At 42.0% G+C, this 17,694-nt stretch overlaps 1 protein-coding gene across 1 annotated transcript in view; it reads left to right on the top strand.

The window, feature by feature from the left end:
• The window catches only part of LOC122803568 (WD repeat-containing protein 49-like), a 1,120,011-nt gene that overhangs the window by 785,506 nt on the left and 316,811 nt on the right, over positions 1-17,694 (top strand). Inside the window, exon 22 of the mRNA XM_044073240.1 lies at positions 5,131-5,293. Within this exon, the coding sequence (XP_043929175.1) occupies positions 5,131-5,293 (163 nt within the window). The remainder of the gene's footprint in view (positions 1-5,130; positions 5,294-17,694) is intronic.

Genomic DNA, 17,694 nt, shown 5'->3' with positions numbered 1-17,694 from the left:
AAATAGGACATCACTTGGTCTATAAAGAGAGACGAGAACTCATAGAATTTCTCCCATTCAGTTAAGACCAAGTTAGCATAAATGGGTGCACATTTGACACCCATTGCTGCACCTGAGACTTGTCGAAAAAAAATCTCCATTGAAAAACACAAACTTGTTATTTAACACTAAATCCATAGGTTCAACTAGAAGGTTTACCTTAGTATTTGACAGACCTTCATCATCATTCAAGGTTTCATGGAAATATTCCAGACCAATCGTATGGGGAATAACCAAAAATAAATTAAGGATATCAATTGTAATAAATATATAGTCCCCTTCATATGTCTCATTTTTTAAAGTATCCAATAAATGCTAAGAATCACGCAAAATGTAAGGTCTACTATTCATAATATGCTTACAATAATAATCAATATAGGTAGACGGTGGTTCCGTTTTTGAACCTTTTGTAGCAATGATAGATCTCAAAGGAGGGTCATATTCATTTTTATGAATTTTTGGGATGCCAAAAATAGATGTTATGAATGGTTTTTCAACCATTCGATATACTAATTCTATTTTGTTGATCATCCCTTGACTAAAAGTATCAAAACACGAGCAGTCCATTTTCATATAAGCTATGTTAATCTTCTTCTTGGAAGCCCTTAAATAAGTATTACCATCATTTAAAATTTCAAATACCCCACTTTCCTTGTCAGGCTTCATAATTTTAATATCCCTGTTAGAAAATAATCATTGTCTAATACAAGGTTACCTTCAAAAAACATTCTTAAATTAAGCTGCCTCGTATAAAGTTTTTTTAGTCAGCGGTTTGGTAATATCAGTCTTAAATGTTGGAACAAAAACAAAACCTTTTTTAAGAAAAGAACAATGACTAGGTAATAAAATGAAATCATTTAAATTGTGAATACAAACATTTCTTATAAGTAGCAGTTCACTACACGGGGAATCCCCAATACATTTAATCCACTCTCTGTTTGTTTTTCTGATGTCTCTGTTTTCCTCTGCCTTTCCTTTTTTGTCACCTGGGAAACCTCTCCCACCCTGGTAGCCATGGGGCTATTCGTTTTAGTGAGCTAACCTCTCTGAATGCCCCAAAGGGAGGTAGTCTAAAAAATCTTTACTCTCAAGCACAAATTCATCACTTGGTCCATTAGTAGTGTCAAAGATACCAAGGTCACTAGTACCAGTTTGTCATTGAAAAAAAATTATTAAAAAACCTTAGGCACCAAGTAAACTCACAATTGAGGCTCAACACCATGGAAAAAACAGGGCTCAATGACCATTGCTCACTTTTTGGTATCTTAAAACTCCGAGCAATATTAATTTGATTAATTCAACAGAATTATATGTTTATTCATGGTTTATTATTATTATTATTATTATTATTTTTATTTTTATTTTTATGTTTATCTTAGATGATATTAATTTCTACAAGTTAAGCTGATGGGCATAGTTTAACATTTGAGATATAAATTTATATAATGTATTTTATAAACAATTTATATTGATTGTGAGACTATAGTGAGGTTATTGGTTGCTTTGATTAACTATGTTATTTAATTCTGATGTTAGAATGGCTGCTGCTTAATTCATTATGTGCATATATTGTGGGTAGTTTGGATTGCAATTTACTCTGATGATGCCCTAAGAGACTGAAGGGCCGAAAGCGCTAAGTCTTTTATCATTAAAGCTTTTACTATTAAAGCTTTTCCTTCTGTTATTTACCAATGCTTTTTCATTGCATATTTTTACTTCCTGTAAAATATACTTTTGAAGATTTTTTTAACACAAATGTATTTTATATTTAGCTCCTTGTGCCATATAATATATTCTTACCTCCTTAAAGTAATGCAGAAACATTATAGACTGATACAGTAATAATCATTTTATGCTGAACAAACTTGCCACTTATATTTTTCATTGTAGCTGGTATATTTTTGGAAATACTTCCATGTTTGCCATATGTTTAATAAGTGTTGGCGCTCCATATTTTTTCTTTAAAATCTCAAAGTATCACTAAATAAAGTATGCAGACCACAAAAGGTTTAACTCTATAAGAGTTCATGAGTGCTTGAGAACCCCTGTCTGCTTAAAAGATCTGCTTAGTCATACAGTTTGTATGGAGATGAGCAAATCAAACCCAAGACTAAAGGATAAAGATTGTTACCAGCTCATTGCCTTAACTATAAACTAGTAGACTTATTACTTGTATCATAAACAGAGGAAAGTAACTTCCAGACAGACCAGTGGATGTATAATTATTTGTGGGGTATTCCTTCTGTCAGCATATTATGGCAAATACTCAGCAAACCGTAAGTGCTGAGGATGAAAGAACTGCTAGCCAAGGTTCGTGCATATTTTATATCTTAAAAGCATTACAGCTGCTTCACCAGGGCCTGAAAGAACATGGTCAAAAACAACGTATTTTCTTTTTATTATGATACATTATTGCCAGACATGAGTTGACTTAGAAGATTAATTGGGGGTATATATTTTATTTACTTATTTGCATATTTATTGACTGATTGATTGACTTATTGATTACTTACAGGGTAAGCAAATTGGTGCTCTGCACACCCTTTTACATCCACAGTCTAGCACAAGGAAAATACAGGTTCAGTATTTAAGAACATATTGTTAAATGCAATATTCAAGAACAGGTTACAGCTGCCAGTCAACCAAAACATTTTAAGAAAGAATGTATCAAAGACCATTGCAGCTATAGGGACAATAAGCAGAAGTTAAGTTTGAACTCCATACCCTGGAACTGTGATACAGAAACACTAACCACTATTCTGTCATGTTTGTTTTAAAAACATCATTCTGTGATGTGAGTAGCAAGTTTTACCAGTTTAATGTTAAGGCTAAGAGCAAGTAACAACCTTCGCTAAACTACTTAATTATTTGTACATTTATAACAGGTACAATAACTATAGGAGAGGAAAAGTGACCACTTTGCTAAATGGAATTTTTGTTGATTTCCACTCACCATGGTGTCAGAGGGACCACAGGAAGGCTAATAACTGGTATTTATCTGGCAATCCTACAGATTCCTCTTAGCTCACTTGTATGTCCAGACAGCTCTAACGAGTTCTGGTTTTCCCCCACCTTTGGCAGTATTGTCTTCTGCTAATTATAAGTAATGTTCAAGTGTCTTGGGGCATTTCATTTAGACCTTGATCTCCACCAGTCTGGCCCAGTATATATTCATTTATTTCAGTATTAGTTCCAACATGCTTACCAACTGAATGCTTCTTGGTTCCAAGTGAAAGATGATCTCTCTGGCTGTTACTGCAGCTGCTGCTTCAGGGCTAACGTGTTGTTATATTAGAATCTTTCTGTCAAAGTCTGTCATGGTTGTATGCAGCACAAGGTTGTCATGCTGAGATTTTAAATCATTTACAAGAGGAAGGGGTTCTGCCATTTTGTAGCATTACTGTTGTTTCACAGAACAGTATTGTATCCTCGAGAGTCTGATCTTATCCTAGGGTTGCCAGATGTCCCTATTTGAGCGGGACTGTCCCAAGATCAGCAGCCCAATCCCGAATCCTGCACTGCCTGTTAAAATCCTGACGAAACAGCCTCTGCTTTGTGATTTTTGATTTGCTCAAATACCGGCATATAGGTCAATCATAAATCACAGCAGGCTGTTCCGCATTGAACAGAGGAGGCTCCGCTGTGCGATTTTTGATTGGCTTATATACCATCATACGAGACAATCAAAAATTGCAAAGTACAGCTACTTCTGTTTAATGTGGAACTGCCTGCTGTTCCGCATGAAAGACCTTTTATTTTGGTCTTCACTTAGCGTGAAAGGACCTTTTTTTTTTCGGTCCCTTGGTCCTTACCTGTCCTTCATCCCTCTACATCTTTTTTGTACCAGATGTCAATTTTTCTGAGGTTAATTTATGTGACAATGGGACAGACATTGATTTTTTATGTTGATTTCTGTATTGATGTGCCATTTGTTATTTGCTTGCATAGATGTATTTTTAATTTGACTGAAAAGCATCCATTGCTTAGTCCACATATCCAGTTATGTAAATAAAACTGGAATGTAAATACTTCAAAATGGCATAAGGGGCCAGATTTTCACTCAAATGCTGATTTATTTCAGCTGATGCATTATTGTTCAAAAATTGACTAAATGTAACAGAGTACTGGCTCAGTTTATAGCACAAAGCTACCACCCCACAGCAATAATATACATACCAGTAAATCTGTTAACACTTTTTTCTGTTTTTGTGTTTTTTTAAACTCATTACAGCGTGTGTGCCCCCAGGCGTTTCTGCAGTTATGTCCTACTGAAGCTTCTAGGCATCTAATATTGCTTGTTCACATTTGCATTAATAATTCCAAAACCATGCTATATACAAAGTATCAGATTTCATCTTAAAGCATACATGATGGCAAAAACAGCTGTACTGATATTTATCCTCTTGTCTAATGCAGCTAAATAGATATTGACTATTATTTATATACTGTTTATTTGTATTGTAATAATTTTCATATTTCTCTAAATATCTCACCATTCAGGTAACAGACAGAACTGCATAGCCTCATATGAAAGCGTACAGCTGTATGAAGAAAATCCTGCTGGCAGTATGTGTGAGTTGTTTGAATGGTTTCTGAGATATCATAAGTTGTTCATACAACATCACAAAATTAATATTCACTGCCTCTGTTTTTGCTTATCCTGTTTAAAACATATACAGTAATTGAATTATTGTCACTATTGTAAAGATTATTTTATCCTGAATAGTTGGCCATTTACAGTTTTCTAGTAACACTTATGGTTCCAGAGATATGAATATTTGTTTGAACTGTAAGGTGATAACTTCATTTTTTAAAGGCTTAAGCCACACCCGCAGGGAGTTAAAAAATACACACTCAAAAGAGCTGCAATGCATGTATCTTGACTTTTACTGCTGGACAAGCTGTATATCAAGAAAGCTCATCATGCCGTTTAATCCTGCTGTGAGGGAGCAGCATATATTTGTGTTAGCAGAATCATATGCTTAAAATGTAGAAACTTAATCACATAGATCCAGGCTTCATTCATAAAGTGCTTATCAATTGTTTGTCTGGCTGATACCAAGTTATCTGCATTATTCGTTTTTGCACTAGAAACGTGGACACAAGGAAGATATTTTGTGCATTTCCCAGTGCCCGCCAACCCTCCTTGCCACTTCCAGTTATGACGGGGAAATCATTGTTTGGAACATGGTGTCTGGTCATATCTACTGCCGGCTTCATACTCCGACTTCCACAGAATGCAGAAGTACAAAATGTAGGTGATATTTCTCAATAACTTCATATTATTTTATTGTTTGTTTTCTACTTCCATTGATATCTTTCTGCAACCTAGAGTAGATAATACAGGTGAGTCCCCTCAGTGAGTTAGAGAATCTGTAAGACCTATCTTGTTATTCACAAATTCTTCTGCCATCACATGCTGTTTTTACCTAGAAATTCTTAAGGTAATAAAACACAAAAAGAAGACATATACACACATGCACGCACGCACACACGCGCACACACACACACAGACACACACACACACACACACACACACACACACACACACACACGCACACACACGCACGCACACACACACACACACACACACACACACACACACACACACACTTATTTGCATAATCTTTTTAGTGGTTCAAATTCATAATCTTTTCGAAGTAGATTACCAGTTTAATTGGTAACTCTTTTATGGGTACACTCACTGAGCTTTAACAAAACTTTTTCTAACAAAGGGTGGGAGGGTAGCATAATGGTTTAGGTTTCTGCCTTACAGACACATGGTACAGGGTTTGATTCTCACAGGGGGTAATTGGCTAGGCTTAAAATGGCTCACAAGGGCAGTTAGCCTAGTAATAATCTATGCACCTAAGTATAGCAACTTGCATAGCTTGTTTGTCAAACCATATTTTAAAATACCAAGTTGCAATTTGAAGAACACTTTTGTAGTCTGTGCTTCTCAGACGTGTCTGGATTAAGAGAATTTTAGAGCTTTTTGAGGTCAGTGTCAGTAATTGGTTGCTGGACTGTAACATATTTGGTTATACAACTGTAGCAGAATGTTGGGCACTTCACTAAGAGCAGAAAAACCTCATTCTTTTGGTCACTAACCAAAGTTTGGAACCATAAGTGAAAGTTGAGACATTGACTGACTTGTACACTGAAAGCTTTGATGTTAAGTTGTCTATCTCGGCTTCATTCTTGCTGGTTGGGTCCGGAGCTGATCCTCGGCTCCGACTCGGCCATCTTCAAAAGCTCGAGAGCTGCTTACTGGCTTGAGGCCACCCCCTATCCCATGATGCCTGGCACTAAATACCCAGATCTCATTTGCCGCTTCTGCTGCATGGTTGTTCTGCTGGCTCAGGTCGTATAAAACGTATTATTACTAGTTTTTTACTGTCATAAAAACTGTTAGTTTAGTGTAGAATTCCTTTTTTAGATAGAACTATTGTATTTTAGTGTTTTTCTTATATGAATTCCCTTTTCTATCTCAGAAACTAGTTTTAATTAGAGAGTTTCCCCTCCCCCCTTTTTTTTCTAGCCCTTTCCTTACCTCAAAAGGTTTCCGTTTAAGTTAGAGGACAACCTTTTCTGTCTTTCTCTTTAAAAAAAAAAATAAATAAATAAATAAAAAAATAGATATTGTTTATAGTATCTGTTAGCTAGTTTAGTTATACTTAGCTATAGTCTGATAGCTTTAACTTTCTGTGTGTCTGTGTTTTTTCTTGGTTTCCTTTCAGGATGTTCAAGGATCCCAAGCCGTCCGGATTCAAGAAGTGTGACTCATGCTGTCAGAAGATGTCTCTGACAGATGGGCACACTTCTTGTGTTTATTGTCTGTGCGCCGTGCACCTGCAGGACTCTTGCTCAATTTGCCACACATTTAGTCCAAGAGTCCTGCAGGAGCACAAAAATAAGTTGATCCTGAGGGGTTTACTTAAGCCCCAAGATTCACCGGCTAAGGCTCAGACAGTGAAATCTTCTAGGACACCTAAACCTTCGGCTCCCAGTTCGGAGTCGTCATTGGGTGAAACTGTACCATCTATCTCGGTTCCGTTTGGAACAGAGGTTTCTCCCTCCCAGTCGGCTCCGACACGTTCCTCTGAACCATCTGGGAGTCGAAAAAGATCTAGTTCTCCTTCTCTGGAGTCGATACGTTCGGCTCCGAGATCACCTTTGCTCCAATCGGAGCGTAGTCACCACTCATCCCACTCTTCTTGGCCCTCGAGACTTTCAGACCATGATGTGGAAAGAGTGGTCAGTAGACTGTTAAAATCGCAGGCCCTAGCAAAAATGTTGTCCAGCCCCCCCCTCATCAGGGATCAGCTCTGCCCACATCTACAGATATTCCTCCTCCGACTCCTTTGACCTCGGAGCCGGAGTTCGTTGGGGTTCGAGTCTTGAAACTTTGTCCTTCGGTTCCGTCGTAGGCTCCAATCCCTTCCATGGTACCGTCCCTGGAAGGATCTGGGCGCCGGGCTCCCTTGTCGGATCCGAGGGGGTGAGTGGCATCGGACCCTTGTCCGACCCCATTCTCCCCCTCGGGGCTTCGGCTCAGGTGAGCTCAGCTCCCACATCAGCCTCGGAGCCGTCCCTCTCGGTGCGGGGAGGAATTCCGATTTCTTCAGAACCAGAGCTCTCTCTGCATCCGGACAGGGACGCCTTTGAGGTGATGAGGAGTGTGCTGGCCCCGGAGTCAGCCCCACAATCGACCCTATCAGCTCCTCCCCTATGGTGCCTGCGTCAGCCTCTGCCCCTCTTCCAGACCCCAAGCGTGGGGATCCAGCTCTCCAGGACACCCTTTTGGGTGTATCTTCCTCTTCCGAGGCCTCCCGTGATCATACAGAGGAGCCACCTTGCAAGAGGAAATGCAAGAGGAAGCATATTGACTCCCCTGAGTCTGTCACCTCAGATACCGACTTAGAGGATTCGGAAGGGTCCCCTAGATCCCCCTCTGAAGATGTCTCCTTTCGAGACATCCTTGAGATGCTTAGGCAGAGGGGGAACTAGAATACCCTAGCCCCTACTGAGGATGATTCGGTATTTCTGGATGTGTTTGGCTCCCGAACTTCCACCTCCTGGGTGTCTCCACCCTTCGACCCACTGATGTCTGTCATGGCTCGAAGGGCATGGTCGGCTCCAGATTCCGTGGAACCAACCCCTAGGAGACCTGCTAAAATCATAACAGCTCCAGAGGACAAACAATTTTTGATGAAGGGCATCCCCGTTGATGCCATGGTAGTAGCGGCGGCCACGAAAAAGGAGTTGGCTGAAACTTCTTCATCCGTTCATCCTCCTAATAAGGAGTCTAGGACGATGGACAGATACGGGAAGTGGATGTTCGCTTCAGCGACCTTCTCCATGAGGACCCTGAATTATTTGTGCCACTTCACCCATCTTCAGAGGGATCTCCTTAAAGAGCTTGGAGATACCCTCCAAGATCCATCAGCTGAGGGGACTCAGGCTAAGATAGCTTCCCAGCGGGTGACTCTAAATTCAGTGGTGAACTCCTCCATGAGGCTCATATCTTATGCGGCTGATGATGCAAGTAGAGCCGCAGGCACAGGTGTTGCCTGAGGAGGCATGCTTGGATGCAGCTATGTAATTTTGCGGAACCTTTCAGGGCATCTTTCTCCAATACCCCCTTTGATGGATCCGCTCTTTTTGGATCACAGGTGAAGGATACCCTTACCAGGTGTGAGCAGGAAGGCAAGACTGTCTCTGCCATGGGAGTCTGTTTTTCCACTCCTTCTAGACCCTATCCAAAGGGTCAGAAGAGTGGAAAGATGTGGTTCCGGAAATCTCAGGGAGCCTTGCCAGACACATGTGGTGAGTTCCCATCCGGGGGCAGAGGAGGGAACAATAACAGATGCCGCCCCCGTGGCAGAGGGGGTCAGCAAAATCAGGGCAGCAGAGAATCCTTCTCTGACAAGCCCTTTCAGCATCCCTGAAGGGTTGCCCGACTGCCCACCTCTGGAGGCAGTCGGGGGAAGTTTATCACTGTACCCAAAAGCCTGGCAAGATATAACTCGAGACAAGTGGGTACAGTCCCTTATATCTGGAGGCTACAAAATTCCTTTCCTGCACCCTCCCTTACTATCAAACAAGTCCCTTCCAGATGTTCCACCCAGTCTAAGGGATCAAGCAGTCCAAGAGATTTCAAAACTGCTAAGAAAGAGAGTCATCCAGGAAGTCCCAGCAGACCAGCTAGGATCCAGAACTTACTCAAGGTTCTTTTTGGTACCAAAAAAGACAGGGGACTGGAGACCCATTCTGGATCTCAGCAGACTAAACAAGTCTGTTCGAAGAACCAAGTTTCGCATGGTCATGCTACAGTCCATTCTACCCTTTCTGGGTCAGGACAATTGGATGTGCTCTATAGATCTTCAGGATGCGTATTACCATATCAAAATGGACAAGCGCTCCAGAAGATTCCTCCGCTTCCGGCTGGGAGACAGTCATTATCAGTTCAGAGCTCTGCCCTTTGGTCTCACCACAGCCCCCAGGGTGTTCACCAAATGTATGGCAGTAGTTACCGCTCATCTCAGATGGTTAGGATTCCAGGTGTTTCCATATCTAGACGACTGGCTCCTCACTGCTTCCACCATGCATCAACTTCTGCTAGCCAGAGACCACATTATCCAGACTTGCTCCAGGCTAGGTATCACAATAAATTTCAAAAAATCTGCATTGTCGCCCTGTCAGTCTATCACCTTTATAGGTGCAAATTTAAATACAAAAGACATGTTGGCGAGCCTTCCAGCAGACAGAATACAAGTGATTTGCCAACATGTGCAGGTCTTATTAGCATGCAGAAGAATTCAAGCCAGGTTCGTCCTCCAATCTCTAGGTCTCATGGCAGCAGCAATCGTACTTATTCCTCTAGCTCGTTTTCACATGAGAATTCTCCAGTGGCTTCTTTTCACCCAGTGGTCCTTCCAGCAACTTCCTATGTCTCACATGATTATGATCACAGAAGCATGCAAAAAGCACCTTGCATGGTGGATGGTCTCCACATCAGTGCCTCAAGGCAGACCTTTAGTCCCACCACCTCCAGTTGCTACGGTAACCACGGATGCCTCCCTGATCGGGTGGGGGGGGTTATTATCAGGGCAGGACAGTCCAAGGCATCTGGCAACCTCACGAGTACCATCTGCATATAAACGTCTTGGAGATGAGGGCCATGCTTCTAGCGCTGCAAGATCTTCAGGATTCTCTTCCTACAGGGACCATTGCAATTCAGATGGACAATATGTCGGTAGTATGGTACATCAACAAGCAGGGCGGAACCAGGTCCTACCCCCTATGTCGAGAGGCACTCAGGCTCTGGCAATGGGTGATCTCTTCCTAACGGTTTCTGATCACAACGCACATCCCTGGGAGGTCCATTGTCATAGCAGACAGGCTCAGCAGAGCAATTCTCATGCCTCATGAGTGGTCTCTGAATCAGGTAATCACGGACCAAATCTTCCGCAAATGGGGTCAACCTTGCTGCGACCTTTTTGCCACTCCCTTCAACAGCAAGTGCAGCAATTTCTTCTCTCCCCTTCCAATTCCCGGACATTCCCCCAGAGATGCTCTAGTCCATGATTGGCCTCAGGGACGTCTTTATGCATTCCCTCCATTTCTCCTAATTTCCAAGCTAATACAGAAAGCTACCGCATTGGGTTGCAGAATGATCCTCATTGCTCCTTACTGGCCTTGACAGATATGGTTCCTGCTCCTGCATCATCATCTGCTCGAGCAGCCTTGGACTCTGGACCTAGTTCCAAACCTCCTGATCCATCAATCAGGTGAGCTGCATCAATCCCTGCAATCTCTCCAGCTCACTGCTTGGTTGCTCCACTTCTGACATTAGCCAGGCTTCCTGAGATCTCCCCCTCTGTGCGCGAAATTATCTTATCGTCGCACAAGTCTACGACTAGAAAAACTTACACTAGTAAGTGGAAACATTTTTCTTCCTGAGCAGAGGCCAAGAGTATAGACCCTTTTTCAGCCCCTGTACACCATATTTTGGAATTTCTTGCGGAACTCTTTCATGCTGGCTCCACCTCCGCTACAATTATTGTTCAGTTAGCTGCAATTTCAAATTTTCACATTGGCCTGTCAGAAAATAATATCATGTCCCATAAGCTATGTAAAGCCTTTCTCAAAGGGACTACTCTGCTCAGGCCCCCAGTGAGAGATCCTCATCCTCCGTGGGATCTAAATTTGATTTTAGCTTCTCTAATTTTGCCCCCCTTTGAACCTGCAGCATCCTGTTCCTTGAAGTTTTTATCTTGGAAAACCCTCTTTCTGGTAGCTATTACTTCAGCCAGAAGAGTTTCGGAACTTCAGGCTCTTTGTACCCGTCCTCCGTACCTAGTGTTCCACAATGACAGGGATACTCTCAGGACTAACCCATCCTTTCTTCCTAAGGTTTCTTCAGAAAATAACTTGAATCAGTCCATAGACCTTCCTGTGTTTTTTCCCAACCATTCCAACAGGGCAGAATATAAATTGCATCAATTAGATGTTCATAGGCAACTATGCTTTTATTTGCACAGAACTAAAGACATCAGGAAGTTGGATCAACTGTTTCTCTCTTATGCTGAGGGTAAGCAAGGCCTTCCAGTCTCAAAAGTAACCTTATCTAGGTGGTTGACTCCGATTATCACATTTATCTATCAACTGAGGAATAAAGAGTTGCCTGTCAAACCAAAAGGTCATTCCACCAGAGCTTTAGCCACTTCTGTGGCTTTTCAGGCTAGGTTGCCCATGGAATCTATTTGTGCAGCTGCTACGTGGGCCAACCCACATACTTTCATTTCACATTATAAAGTGGATGTGGTCTCCAGGAGCAGAGCTGATTTTAGTTCCATGGTTCTGAAGAGTTTGTTCCGATGAGCCACCCAGGATTTTAGGTGCTAGGGACGCTGTCCCAACCAGCAAGAAAGAAGGCGAGGTAGACAACTTAACATAAAGAAGTTATGTACCTACCATAACGTTCCATGTTAGTTGTCTCGCCTTCTTTCTTGCATCCCACCCTCAATCCCCCTGTCCTAGTAGACCGAGAAGAGTTCCTTATGGTTTTTCACTGGCTGAGTCTTCTCTGGCTGTTCCTCTCTGCCTAGTAGCCTCACTGGTAGGCTTTATATATTATAGGATAGGATTCCTTCCTTCTTATGTTGGCAGTTAGACTTACCAAATGAGATCTGGGTATCTAGCGCCAGGCATCATGGGATAGGGGGTGGCCTCGAGCCAGTAAGCAGCTCTCGAGCTTTTGAAGATGGCCATGTCGGAGCCGAGAATCAGCTCCGGACTCAACCAGCAAGAAAGAAGGCGAGATGAAGGCAACTAACATGAAACGTTATGGTAGGTACATAACTTCTTTTTCTGTCTTATTTCTCACCTCACCGCCACACTGTGATATGATGCATACAGTACTGCCACTACCACACCAGTCCACTGGTCAGTGTCACTCTTACCCTTTACTTTTGCTTTTTCACTAGATCCAAAGATACTTAAACTACCCCACCTGGAGCAGCTGTTTCCTGTAACTTGCACAACGGAACAGTGTACTGATTTCTAAGTGATTCCTTGACATTTGAAATGGAAGTGTTGATTTCCAAATGATATTGCATTTATTTTACATAGAGCAGTGACTGCTGCAATGAATTATGGAGACTGCAGTCATTTGAAGGAAACAGGACAACAGCACTAGTTATAGCCAAAGCAGTATGTCTACAGTCCAGCTAGAGCTGTAACCTTTACATCCACAAACTGCATACTTTCTGAACCTCAGCCTTCTGCAACCTTTACATCCACAAACTGGATACTTTCCAAACCTTGGTCTTTGTATCTTTCTGCAAAAGTCACAAAAAAGTACTCACCATAATGTTTCATCTGAGTTGCCCATTTGCATTCTTCCTCAAACCTGTGGGTTCAGATCTGATCTTCAGATCTGACTTTACCATTGCAATAGCTTGTGGCAACCATAAAGTACTCCAGCTCTTCCCATACCCATAAAGCACACTTCCAAGTTACTTCAGATCTTGTTTATATATATGTGTGTGTGCATGTGTGTGTGTGTGTGTGTGTGTGTGTGTGTGTGTGTGTGTGTGTGTGTGTAAATATATATATATATATATATATATATATATATATATATATATTTCTCCCCATTAGCATTTCTCCCCGGGCCTCCGCTGAAAACAGGCTCTGTGGAACCTAGTCGGACTTTCCCGGTCAACAAACGATAAATAAATAAATAACTATATACGCACACAGACACACACACACACACACACACACACACACACACACACACCACACACACGCACACACATACACACACACGCACACACACACACACACATATATATATATATATATATATATATATATATATATATATATATATATATATATATACCAATAGAATGGTGAGACTTATTCTGTAGCTCAGCACAGGAAATAACAATTTAGGTCTACTCGCTCCTTCAGGAGTACCAAGGTTGGTGGATGTGGGAGTTGTTTGAGGAACAATGAAAATGGGCAACCCAGATGGAATGTTATGGTGAGGACATAACTTTTTTGTCTGATGTCAGTTTTCATTCTGTCCTCAGACCTGTGAGACAGAGTCCCCAACTACCCTGGGTGGACTCATGGAAGGATGTTCCTCAGCACCATTGAACCAAATGAAGCTCTTACCCTCGAGACAAAATCCAGTTTGCAATGAGTAATAAAGGTATGAGCCATAACCCAAGGTGCAGCTGCAGATATATCATCCATGGAAGCTCAAAACTGGAATACTGACAAAGTCACCATTGCTCTGGTTGAATGGACTCACAAATGTTTAGATAATTCAAGACCTTGTTTCTTGTAAATGTAAGAAGTACAATATGTGATCCATCTAGCTAATGTTACTTAGATCACTGGATTTCCCAGTCTTACTTCTGAAAAGAAGACACATAGTTGGTCAGATTCATTTATATTTTTTGTTCTCTGAAGATAAAAATGTAATTGCCTGTAAACATCTAATAAGACTGATTGATATTGTTATCTGACATTATTTTAGGTAGAAAGTATGGGTTAGTATGTAATGAAACCCTGTCTTTATGAAAGATCAAATATGATGGTTGATGTCAAACATGATGGTTGAGGTGATAAGGCTTGAATTTATTAAATTCTTCTTACAGATGTTATGGCTGGTTTAAAAGGGGATTGTATCATTTGTTGCAGCACCAAATTCGGGTCCCAAGGAGGAATAGGGCCTTCATAAGGGGGTTTAAGTAAAAGAGTTCCCTTTAGAAAAGCTTTACAGAGTTTGTGTGAAGCAGTTGAAGACCCTTGATATCCAATGTGAAAATTGGGAATTGCAGCAAGTCCTTACTGTAGAAGAAGCTGGTCCTTCATTAAACAATTGGGCTAAGAATTCAAGGATCCTATAAATCTGAGCTAAGAATGGGACCAGGTCATTTTGCTGTGCCAGTAAACAAATTTCTTCCATTTACTGGAGTATAGTTTACATGTAGATGGCTTATGAGAAGACAAGAGTATGTGATGGACTGAAGAAGAAACCATAGGTTATCTGGCTATTAAGGGAATTGAAGAAGCCAAGCAGTTGGCTTGAGGTTTTGAATGTCTGGGTGAATCATGCATGTTGGTTGAGACAGGAGGTCCAGAGTTGAATCCAGAATCCACGGTTGTGTCAGTAAATGAGACCAAAGAAAGAGAAACCAAATCTGATGAGGCCAGTACGGTACAATGAGGTTTACTTTGCTGTTCAACCTGCATGCTTTCTGTAGAAATTTGGGGATTAACGGTGTCAGAGCAAAGGCATAAAGGAGACTGGGGGGGGGCAGTTGTGAAGAAGAGTATCCCTCTGGGATTCCCCTCATGGGGGGATCAAAGCAAAATAGCTGCTGCACTTGTTGTTTAGGGTAGATGAAAAAAAAATCGTAGCAAGGCTGGCCCCATTTGTGGAATATCCTTTCCGCTACTATCTGATTGAGGGACCACTTGTGAGGCATAAGGATGCATCTGCTCAATTTGTCTACTATCACATTGGACTTCCCTGGAATGTGCATTGCAAAGATAAAATGGTTGGATGAGATTACCCATTGCCACACTGTGAGTGCTTCTTGACACAAGGGATAAGATTTGGTTCCTCTTTGTTTGTTGATGTACCAGATTACAGACATGTTGTCTGTTTGAACTGCAACTGTCCCCAAGGGGAGAGCATCCCAGAAGGCCTGCAATGTTAGTAGCACTGTTTCCATCTCTAGGACATTGATTTGCAAGTTGGCCACTTTGGGAGACCAAGTGCCTTGGACTGTATTCCCCAGAAAATGTCTCCCCCACCCTAGCTGGGAAGTGTCTGTGGTCACTGTGGCCATTGGCTATGGGGGTAAATGGACAGCCTTGTTGAATCTGATTGGATTGAATTCATTATGATAGGTCTGTCTTGCAAATGTTGGTGATTCTTATCTGGGCTGGCACTGGTTGGTGTAAAATGGACCATTGTGCTGCAGGAACCCACTGCAAAATGCTCATGTGAAACCCTCGACAGCAGAACAAGTGTTATTGCTGCTGCCAGAGACCCTAGAGCCTGAAGAACCAGACATGCAGAGACCTTTGTATTGCTGATAATCTTTCTGACTTGCAATCTGATAGTTTCTACTGTTGTAGGTGGAAGAGAAGCTATTGTTTTGCTTGTGTTTAGATTTGCCCCTGTGAATTCTAAACAGTGAGTGGGTTCTAGAAATGATTTCTCATAATTTATAGTTATTTCCAGATTGGAACATGTTTGGATAACAGTATCTCTTGCTTTTAGTAGTAGATACTTGGTTGGGATGGATATGAGCCAGTGGCCCAGTTGTGGAAATACCCGAAATCCTTGCAGTCTCAAGTGTGCTGCTACTACTGCCATACGCTTGGTGGGGCTGTTGTGAGACCAAAGGGCAGAACCCTGAATTGATAATGACTGAATCACAGCTGGAAGAGTAGGTGCCTTCTGGATCATCTGTCCATCTTTATGTGGTAATACACGTCTTGAAGGTCTACAGAACACAACCAGTCATCCTTTTTCAGGAACAGAAGAATGGACTGAACGATGACCATCTGGAACTTGCTGCATCGAACTGATTTGTTTAATTTGCTGAGATTCAAAATCAGTCTCCAGTCCCCTATCTTTTTGGTACCAAAAAGAACCTTGGATAAGTTCCAGATTCACTCTGCTCTGGGGGGGGGCACTTGGATGACTCTTTTTTCTAGCAGCCTTTGAACTTGAATGGCTGCTGATTCCTCTGACTGGGTGGAACATCAGGGATTTTTTTGTTTTGTGGAGGAGGAATGGAAAAGGGTATAACGTGTCCTCTGGAAATGATCCTCTGCACCCATGTATCAGATGTTATTTCTAGTCAGGCTGTCTGGTGCAGGGAAAATTGACCACCAGTTGTCTCCAGAGAAGGGCAGTCAGGCCTTCTTTCAGGAGAGCTGGAAGATCTGCCAAAGGAAATATCTCTAGACCCTTGATTTTGCATTCCTCCTCTGCCATGAGGGCAGTGTCTTCCATTTGAGTTCCCCCTCTGTATCTAGGGGACTACCTCCATATGTGTTCTGAAAAGATCTCTGTGATTTCTTGAACAACATCTTTCCACTATTTCTCTGATTCCTGGCCTCTGAGAAGTGGAAAAACATACGCCCATGGTAGATAGGGTCTTTCCATCTTTTTCACACCTGGACAACGTATCTTTTACTTTTGGGCCAAACAAGGAAGTGCCATCAAAGGGAGCATTGGTGAACAAAAACTTGAAAGGCTCCATGATGTCACATAAGCGCATCAAGCCATATCTCCTTATAGATATGCCTGAACCGCTGCTCTTCCCATTCCTTCGACTATATAAGATATGAGCCTCATGGAAGATTTAGATATAGATTGTAGGGTGGCCAGCTGAGAAGCAACTGTGGCTTGTACTTCTTCAGGCATGGCTCTTGAAAGTGTATTTGAAAGCTCATTTATCAAATCCCTTTGTACTCTCGTAATATGTGAAGGATAATTCAGGGACCTTAGAGCGAAGGTCACTGAAAAATGCTTCCCAAATCTAGCCATCTTCCTGGACTCCTTGTTAGGAGGATGGATACAAGAACTTTCCTCGGCTAGTTCTTTCTTGGTGGCTGCCGCCACAACCATGGCACCTACAGGTGCAACCTTAGTCCAGAATTATTTGTCCTCTGAGGTTGTAATAATTTTATCTGGTCTCCGAGGAATACGTTCAATGGTATCTGGAGCATTCCATGCCTGCAGAGAGATCAACTCATTGAACTCATCAGTGGGTGGAGTCACCCAGTAGGTAGATGGACAGGCACCAAATGCCACCAGGTACACAGACTCCTCAAACAAAGGATTTCTGTACTTCCAGCCACCTTTCTGTTTCAGGATCTCTAAGATGTCTCCAAAGGAGACATCATCAAGAGGTAACATTGGGGATCCTTTGCCCACATCAAAGTCTGTGTCCTCAGTGATGGATTTTTCAGTGGAGTCCAGGTGTTTCCTCTTGCATGTCCTCTTTTTAGAGACTGCCTCCATGGGGTGTTGTGGAGAGGTATCAGAAGAGGAGGAAAACCTTGTTGGAAAGCCTGGAATTCTGGTGCCCACTGTCCCAGTGGAAG

This window comes from Protopterus annectens, chromosome 5.part1, assembly GCF_019279795.1.
Source record: "Protopterus annectens isolate FY-2018-M chromosome 5.part1, PAN1.0, whole genome shotgun sequence".
Classification (NCBI taxonomy): domain Eukaryota; kingdom Metazoa; phylum Chordata; order Ceratodontiformes; family Protopteridae; genus Protopterus; species Protopterus annectens.
Note: the sequence above shows the minus strand (reverse complement) of the source record. Positions and strands in the feature narration are given on the sequence as shown.